The sequence below is a fragment of the Poecilia formosa genome, unplaced genomic scaffold, assembly GCF_000485575.1.
Source record: "Poecilia formosa unplaced genomic scaffold, Poecilia_formosa-5.1.2 Scaffold12, whole genome shotgun sequence".
NCBI classification, from domain to species: domain Eukaryota; kingdom Metazoa; phylum Chordata; class Actinopteri; order Cyprinodontiformes; family Poeciliidae; genus Poecilia; species Poecilia formosa.
Window position 1 is genome coordinate 3,619,164 of NW_006799951.1, and position 9,209 is coordinate 3,628,372.

The 9,209-nt window shown below is 41.1% G+C and overlaps 1 protein-coding gene across 4 annotated transcripts; it reads left to right on the top strand.

Moving 5' to 3' along the window:
• Positions 1-743: 743 nt before the first annotated feature.
• LOC103133595 (monocarboxylate transporter 9) lies at positions 744-8,170 on the top strand. 4 transcript variants are annotated; one of them, XM_007545407.2, is made up of 6 exons: positions 744-1,055; positions 2,321-2,578; positions 3,928-4,071; positions 5,305-5,400; positions 5,749-6,624; positions 6,740-8,170. In XM_007545407.2, exons 2-6 carry the CDS (start codon positions 2,380-2,382, stop codon positions 6,922-6,924), a joined length of 1,500 nt encoding a protein of 499 aa, XP_007545469.1. In that variant the 5' UTR covers positions 744-1,055; positions 2,321-2,379; the 3' UTR covers positions 6,925-8,170. The 4 variants fall into 4 exon arrangements, with proteins under 4 accessions (XP_007545469.1, XP_016523483.1, XP_007545468.1 ...); XM_016667997.1 differs by having other exon boundaries at positions 744-1,051; XM_007545406.2 differs by lacking the exon at positions 744-1,055 and adding an exon at positions 1,067-1,602.
• The last annotated feature ends 1,039 nt before the right edge of the window (positions 8,171-9,209 follow it).

The following is a 9,209-nucleotide window of genomic DNA, read 5'->3' on the forward strand; positions in this document are numbered from 1 at the left end:
TTCCCAGCAGTGACAGGGAAGTTTAGTCAGAGCTGATGGGAAGGTGATTTGAGCTCAGAGGGAAAATCAATGAAGAAAACCCCGATAAGGACTGCAGAAGACTTGGGATTGGGTCTTACTTTAATTTCCCTGGGGGACAACAACACTAAAAACAAAGCAAGAGATTCAATTGAATGGTTTGGATTGACAAATGTACTGTCTTGGAGTGGCTCAGTCAAAGTCCAAATGTAAATCCAGTTGAGACTCTGTGGCAAGCTTGAAAATGAATATTTATAGGCAATTTCCATCTAATCCATCTGAGGGTATTTTGCCAAGAATAATGAGGCAATTTAGCTCGTAGAGTCAAACCTGAAATGCATTGCAGCTGTAATTGGAGCAAATTGGGGTTCTTATAACATATAACCTCATGGGGTTAAATGCAAATGCAAGCCCTAATGTTTTTTTTTTTTATTTATTATTATTATTGGTAAGCTGATCTTACAAAATACTTGGGTAAAAAAAAAAGCATAAAATTTGTTATGGAGCTTTGTAAGCCACAGTAAGGCATTTGTTTATCTTTCTAAGTAACTAACATTTAGCTTTCTCATAATCAGTTCGTCATCTGCCACCTTACACTATATTCCTACGGTCGCTTCTCACTTGATCAGGCTATTTATGGTGAACTCACGTGTTGCAGCCTAATCTTAAGTCGCACTTATCCTTCCACAGTATTCTCTCAGCCTTTGTCTTTATATTATATTAATGATGGAAGATAAGCAGATTCGGGCGTTTTGAAGGCGGCTCAGTGCGGGGACCTCAGGTAGTGTACCCCACTGGTGCTGCGTGGTGGTGTTATTATCGTCCATCAACCGGTTCAGACTGGACTCATGGCAGCATTAAAAATGTGGCTGGAGGGAAGGAGCCCACTCACAAGCACTCCTCAGCTCCACGCATAAGCATGCAGGTTGTCATCGCTAACTTTTCTTATTAATTTGAAAAGGTGAATTCTTAAAAGAAAGAAATAAAGAAAGAGAAAGAAAGAAAGACTGTCTCCTACGGCTGAATGAACTTTGCAGGTAAACAAAACAATAAGTGTGGTTTTTCCTGTGTTCTTTGTGCGTGAACGCGCTTGTCTTGGGGCTTTTTTTATTTTTAAATATGTGTAATTGATTTAAGCTTAAGAATACAAACACAGAAAAAAAAAGAATAGAAAATAGAGCCACAAACGAAAGCAGTCAACACATCTTTGCGGAGCGAGACGGAACCGGTGTGCTGCGCGCGGCACTTTTTGACGCGCAGGGAGGAAGAACCGCTTCCTCATCTCTCGTGGCTGCGCTCGAGCTGCTGCTGGACCAGCAAGAACAGCTTTGAACCGGTTTGTCACCAGCTACAAAGCAGTAAAAAAAAAAAAAAAGAAAGAAAAGAGAGAGAAAGAAGAAGCCAGCGCACAATGAGCGCTATTGATGTCGAGCGTTTCCCCACTTTACACGCATATCTCATAGAGCTCGTCATAAGGCAAAGCATTCCGATTTTTTTTTTAAAAGAGAGATTTTTTTTTGTACATGAAAAGTTCCCGTGGAGCGCGCAGCTCCGCAGGCGCTGTCTGCTGCTGTAGATGCTGAGGTGAGTGCGACGTTTGTTTACAATAACGTTATACCCGCTTTGTTTCCCTCCTTAATGTTATTTAGCAAAAAAGACACACAAAAATTTTTTTTTAGTGCTGTCGGTGAATATCGAGTTATTATGGCATCTTGATTTTTATTAGATCAATGGGTTAAAAAAATTAACATTCTTTAAACAAACCCAAACCAACCATTTTTATTTTCATTGCATTGCGAGCGGATGAATCTATAACCCAAATAACATATTGCATCAACTTTTACTTTTATAGTTTGATCGTAAATAACACGTAATACGGGGAGGGATTCATTATGCTGCGGTGGAGTGCAAAGATGCGATGGGCTCCAAATAATTTATAGAAAGTACTGTAACTGATCACCCATCCCCTATCAGAGAGGAATCACTGAAAAGTCAGATCACAGAGGCAGAGAGAGGAGACCAGCCTCATTCTCCTCCTCCTGCAAGGTGTGGTTAGTCAGACAGCAACAAATAGGGCAGCTGGCTGTGGGGAGGCTGCAGTCACATCGAGCTGAGGACCTCACACAGGTGACCAACTGCCCAGGCCAGGTGTTGCAGCAGCCCTCCTTACATCGAGGCTAGGAGTAAGTAGACAGTCAGGGAGATGTTGTAGGTCATGCTTTAAAAAATGTGCTGCATTTTACACTTATATAGACAAAATTAACAACATACATATATATTTTTCTTCTTCTTTTTTTTCCAGGAACTTCTCCTCAGTAAAAGCTGTAACAGATCCCATCGGCCCCCAGTAACATCAGCACCATGACTTCGTCCACCAAAGTCCTGGATGGAGGCTGGGGATGGGCGATCGTCGCTGCGTCCTTCATGGCCCAGTTCCTGGCCTATGGATCACCCCAGTCCGTGGGGGTCCTCTACCCCGAGTGGCTGCACACCTACCAGGAGGGCAAGGGCATGACCGCCTGGGTGGGCTCTCTGGTGGCAGGAGTGGGATTAATAGCCAGTGAGTAGCAGCAAACATTGCAGTCATGCAATAAACCTATGTGTACCTTTTCCAGTTACTGTGACATTCATTATTTCTTAATTAATTGATTGATTAAATTCTCCCAAAGTCAGCAAATTCAACTTATGACTTTTAGACTTTAAACAGCTGCTTGCTGTCGATTTGATCAATGCTTTGCAGGAATGTTGTGTTTTGGATAATGATACTGTGTTTAGTGTTTAGAAAAGTGGAGCTCCTGAAGAGCCCTTTCACCCTTTCACCTGTTGTTCCACCCTTTCCTTCCCAGTTATAATCGCTCACACAGTGCCACTGATAAAAGAGGCAACACAGTGTTTGTTCAAAGTCTGAATTGATGAGTAAGGAGCCATTACATTATGGAGCAGAAATACAGCACAGTTTTCATAACGGCGATTAATCAACAGATGGACAAAGTTGCATCATGACTATGAGCACTTTGTGGCTCCCTGAGCAGAGTTGCAATTATTGATTTTCCCAGAGAGCAAAGCGAGTGCATGTCATCCTTGCTGTGAGCGTAGGAGGATCGTTTAGCCCTAGAGCCAACTGCTGAGACACTGAAAGAGGAGAGGAGATGCAGAGGAAAATCTAAAAAAGAAAAAAAAAAGAAGGAGAAGAAGAAGAACAATGAAAAACAAAAAGAAAGTGTCCTAAAATGTGGCAGAACAAATTCTTGCTGAAAAGTTTGCCAACACTTTAGACATTTATCTACTCCCCAGGAACGCTGACAAACAAGAGCAGTGATAGACTTGTGAATTGGGTACAGCTCGCCTCTCAGCCTGGCTTCTGGCTGTCAGTCTCAAACGAGAGTGTGAGGGAAAATCTGAACTAGAGAGATCTGGCTTCAGGCCTGCATGGGCAAGACCCAGACACGTGTCCTGACTGTCAGCAGCTGAAGTGTTGCAGTTCCTACAAGATGACAGGAGGAAAAGAAATCACTACAAGGGATCTCAGAGGAATGAGAATAGGAACGGCTTGCTTGAGTTCACCGGCTTCAGGACATGGATGTATTTCCATTAGTGAAAAAAGAATGTTTGTTAGGGTTCATGCAGAGGCACTCGCTGTAGAGGTGTTGCCTGAAAGTTAAGAATTCCTTTCCTTTTCACCCTAAGGGAAAGTCAAAACTACAAAATTGATTCAAGCCCTTTGGTGTAGTTTAACAACACATCTGAGGCGTTTGGCTAGAGGCAGCAGTTTGGCTAGAGGCATGACACAGCAGCTTATATCTTCTCTGCTCTTTCTTCGTTTGATATTTTTAGTTCCGATCACACTGCCATTTTCCTCTGACTCTATTTTTCTCTCCCTTTGCCTTCCTTCCCCTGTCTTCCCCTCAGGTCCCATTTGCAGCGCCTGCGTAGACAACTTCGGAGCACGTCCTGTTACCCTCTTCAGTGGTGTTATGGTGGCAGGCGGCCTGATGCTCAGTGCCTTTGCTCCAAACGTCCAGTTCCTCATATTTTCTTATGGAATTGTTGTTGGTAAGGGTTCACTTATTTTACCTGTAATTGTTTTGTTTTGTTTTGTTTTTTTAATCAGTCTTCACTTGAATTACTACACAGTTTGCTCTTTTCCAGGTTGGGGTGTTTAGGACATAAATATTAAATCATGAAACAAATCATTCATATCCATTTGCTCTGCACTTTTTGAAGTACTACTAAAAGTAAATAACCTGGTCAATGAAGGAAAGAAAATAGGGGGTGGGGGGGATGCTACTGGTTTGTCTACTTGCAAACTAAAGTGGACAAACCCAAATTAACATTGGTTTGGAGTTACTTTTACAGTCAATTTACAATGCAGGCCTGGTAATTTTTGTTTCTTTGTCATTTGCTAAAATTTCTTCTGATGGATTTGTTAGATATTCCTCATTTTCCATTAGAGTAGTATCCTTTTGAAGCAAAACTTACTTGCTGAGTACAATCAAACACAGATTAAATCTCACGGTTAGAGAGCTATGGGTCTAGAGGGCACTATCCATGTGGATCTTATCTTATAATAATAGAATATGTGGTTTATGTTGCTCTGTTCCTGGGTGCAAATTTACCCTTGTGTCCTTCCAACCTATAACAATCTCATAACACATTGTATAATCTCTGGGAAAAAAGCAAGAGTGCATGTTGAGTCAAACTCTTGTGTAACATCAGAGACTGACTTTAGCCTTAATTACTAGTTAATGAATACCAATGGACCAGAAAGGATGACAGGATGTACAGCTAACCATGACTCCATTTGTTTGACCATTACTGACCACTGTTGACAGAAAAATAAGAACTAATGACTCAGTCAAAATTCCCATTTGGGCTTTTACTGCCTTTGTCCGCTGACTGGTGGTTATGCATGGACTCAGCTACCACCTGTTGCTGCATATTAAGTGGCTGTCCATGCGTACGTAATTCTGCCAAACCCTTTCACCGCCCATGCTGCTATTAATGCAGGGTGCACTGACCAGGAAGGTTCTGCATAGTTAAAAGAGCAATTTATTTTTAGAGATGCCTTCAGATAACTGACAGTTGCTGCGCAAGCACATGTAGCTTGTTTACTTGTCATCATGTTGCATGTTTTCCAAAGTGTGTTGCATAAATCTTGTGACGCACACCACCCTTTGAAAGTAAACGTGTTTCTACAACATGGGACAGTCAAAACACATTTGTAGGTGCAGAAAAGGCTGTCCTTTTCATCCAGGCTAATGCGTTTTATATTTTCTCATTTCCTAGGCCTGGGTTGTGGACTTGTCTACGCAGCCACCTTGACAATCACCTGTCAGTATTTTGACAAGAGACGCGGTCTTGCCCTTGGCATTGTCACCACAGGTACTTCTGCCTACCTCTCCCCTGAGATCTCTGGGTGCCTTCCTGTTCTCCATGCTCACTTCTTTAGTGTATGAGCTGCTGGAAGCCTTACAAAGCTCAGGTAAACATATGTAGTAGTTAAGCCAGATAGGCCTATTAATTAAACAGGTGGACTGACCTGTTAACTACGTTTAGCCTGGTGGAGAATGAAAACTTCCTTGGTAATAGGTCAGGAAGTTTGACTCCTTAGGGTTGTAAGATAGAACTATGTAGAAGACTGAGCACCTTATTTTCTTAGAGACTACAACATTATAATTTTCGGTCTTATTTTACACTAACATTAAATCTTTGTCCTTTCCTCTCATGCAGGCACAAGTGTAGGCGCATTCATCTATGCCACTGCTCAAAACGAGCTGATTGTCCTCTATGGCCTAGATGGCTGCTTGCTCATCATCGGAGCCATGGCACTGAATCTCATGGCGTGCTCTGGTTTCATGAGGCCCTTGAATATGCCAGGGTACTACCTCAAGCAAAAGGCCGCCCTCGAACGAAACACAGAAGAGCAGCTCTTCGTCAAGCCCCCATTCGATGACCTCAAGATCGCAGTGGGTTCTGCAGCAACCACTCCAGAGAAACCTCTCACGGTGAAGGAGTTGCTCATCACCATTGATGCTAAGGACTTGTCCATTCAAACAGAAAAGAAAGAGGGTCACCTGGCTGGGCTAGCCATTGTAAAAGCAATCAAGAAAAAGCAAAAGGCTTACTCCAAGTACATGCAGTCATTGTACGAGATCTTACAAGACCAAGAAATGTTGGCCTTCTGTATTGCCATCTTCCTGTTCAGCTTGGGTGCGTTTCCACCAGTCCTCTTTGTTGAGGACGTGGCCCAGAGTGGAGGACTCATTGAAGAAGTTAGTGTCATTCCTCTTGTATCGATAGGTGCTATTGCCACTTGCATAGGCAAACTAGCGCTGGGCATCCTGGTGGACATCAAATGGATCAACGGCGTCTATCTCTATGCCTTCACAATGTTGGCAGCAGGTTTGGTACTACTTTTTATCCCCATCACCAAAAGTTACGTTGGACTGCAAATCCTGACAGCCATCCTTGGTTTCTTCTCTGGAAACTGGTCGCTTACTTCTTACATCACTACTAAGATCGTTGGCTTAGACAGACTGACACAAGCCCATGGCATCCTTATGTTCTTTGGGGGATTTGGGATCATGCTTGGACCTCCTGTTGTAGGTAAGATGATTGTTCTTATCCATGTTTTAAACACCCTACAGTACACAAGACAATGCTTGTCTGAAGCTTTGTTGTTGACCATTCTTACCATGGTGTTTTTCATTTCACTCTTCAGGGTGGTTTTTCGACTGGACACAGTCATACGACTTGGCGTTCTACTTCAGTGGTATCTGCGTTCTGTTGGGGGCGTTCATTCTCTTTCTACTCAGCCTTCCCTGCTGGAACAGGAGGCCCTCTGAGAACGACAAACCTGAAGTCCAATACACCAGCACCTGTGACAAAGTTGCCTCAGTAGCATGAATTTAAGCACCTTTCATGAAGATCCTGGCACCTGCTACTGACTGACTGTTTCCGAACTATGCCCAAAAAAAAAAAAACCCTTGGAGGAATTTTTTTCTCTGAACATGCTGGGGTTTCTTCTTTATTTCTGTTGTCATATTTCAAAATACCAGGTTCTCAGGTTCAACCCATTTACAACTGATATTTTTAAAATATCGACTCTAAAGCCTGCTATGAATATTTTTCTTATTATTACCTCATTTTACGAGGTTAACAGAACAATGTTGGTAAAAATCCAAAATTTCTCTTTTTTTATGTGAAGACTATTAGTTTTTCTTCTCTGCAGCTTTGAAAACATGACATCATGCCACCTATGAGACCAGGAAAAAGATCCTGAAAACCACTAAGTATAAAAATATACTAAAATTTCATGTCAAAATGCACATAGATGATCATTTATGCTATGTTGGTTCAAACTATTTTTTTTTACCTGTCAAAGTAAAACTTGATTCTGTATTTTGGTCTCAGTAAACAAGCTCTCTATTCTGAATACTACCAAAGCATCCATTATAGCCAGTCCCTGCCATCACATAATGCCTGTAGAACCAATTCATAGGCCTTTCTTTGCTATGAGATTTTGATATAATTGCATGGAACTTGTTTTTAATGTTTTACAATAACTTACGCTTCATGTATCTCTTGTTTCTGGATAAGACAGATGATTCTAGAACACGTAGAAACAGCTGAGGGATCTAGCTGTATGTACATTTTGCAACATGCTGCATGTCCTCATCACGAGACCGCACAGACATTCAGTTTGACCTACCTGGTCCTTTTCAACACATTCTGTGTTTAAATGTTTGTTTTGTGTGCATCTGTGCACCGCTATATCTTTGTGTTAGCCGTAGTTTGTGAAACCCTATGTGCTTGTGACTTTTATATGCACAAAACTGGCCTTAGAGCGGTTAAAAATTGTGATCAAGGTTCTTATTGTGATTTAAAGTGTAACAGGCTTTTAGAACTCTGTGAATACTGTAAAGTAAACCACAAGAGATGTTTTTGGTAGCTCCAGCTTCAGGTCTGAGAGTGAATCTGGGACATTTGTGTTTAGCATTATTTTGTTCATAGAAGGTGATGTTAAGGTACTGTAGCCATTCAGCTGTATATTGTAGCCTCTTTTTTTTATTTTAATAATGTAGTATTTATGTTTGCCCTTTCAGTTCCTTTGTTTATTTAAAATGTGCCAATAAAGACATTTTGATTAGTAGCACTGTGTATTGATTTATGATGAAGTCTTAATATTTTAAATTATAGGGTCAGAATTTCAGAAACCCTGCGACCCAAAGAGCACCTTTTACTCTGGGTCATACCAATTTTAATAGAGTGTAGTGCGGCAAAAAAAAAACATATATTGATGGAGAGCCTCGCTAAAAAGCGATTTTCATTTCAAGTTTGCCACACATTTTCAATCAATGAGCTTTTCCACTGTAACTTTGGTTGTATGTTTAGGGTTGCTGTCCTGCTGAAAAGTGAACCTCCAGAAGTTGTTTCCAACCTGTAACAGGCTTTCCTCCAGGATTGTCCTGTATGTAGCTATGGATAACTTACTGTTATCCCTTACCAACTTACTTGTTCTTGCTGAAGAAAAGCCTCCAGCAGCACATTACTACCATCACCACCATGTTTTACAGTGGAGAATGGTGTGTTCAGGGTTGTATGTTTTTTATTTGCTTACAATTTTTACTACCATGCTGATTGCAAACCTGATTTTTTGCACTTTCATTTATTTAAGAGTATTGAGGTACAGGGGGCTAAAAAGGCTGCCAAAAAATAGCATTAATAATTTTTCTAAAAGAAAAAAAAATTGTCTGGATTTGACAGTGTTACACAAGCAGCTTAATATGAATTGCTGATCTACATGAATCCAGATGCCACAAAAGGAAACAAACAGTGAAGCCTTTCAGTGTTAGAATTTTATTTAATAATAAAATTGCGAATAATGTTTTGCACTTAGATTGTCTGAATATTTTGTAAATTGCTCAATCGAGAAATCTGAGGCACGACATTGGTGGAAAGATTATGAAAATATTTCACCGGAACAATTTAACACCAGGTTTAGCTGATATTTTTCATTTTAGATCAAATGGAGTCGAAGTTTACAAACTCCCGTCTTATGTAAAATGTGCTGCTGACTATACTAGTCAAACACGGTAGGCATGATGGAAACCATTTCCGCAGAGTTTCACCTGAGCATCCTGAGCCACTCAACTGCTGCCCTTAGCAACTCCCATAGCGACCGTGTATCA

Excerpts from the sequence above, each read along its gene's own strand:
- LOC103133595 (XM_007545407.2), top strand. The coding sequence starts at position 2,380 with ATGACTTCGTCCACCAAAGTCCTGGATGGAGGCTGGGGATGGGCGATC. Across the intron at positions 5,401-5,748 it reads CCTTGGCATTGTCACCACAG|GCACAAGTGTAGGCGCATTC; the intron begins GTACTTCTGCCT and ends CCTCTCATGCAG. Across the intron at positions 6,625-6,739 it reads GCTTGGACCTCCTGTTGTAG|GGTGGTTTTTCGACTGGACA; the intron begins GTAAGATGATTG and ends TTCACTCTTCAG.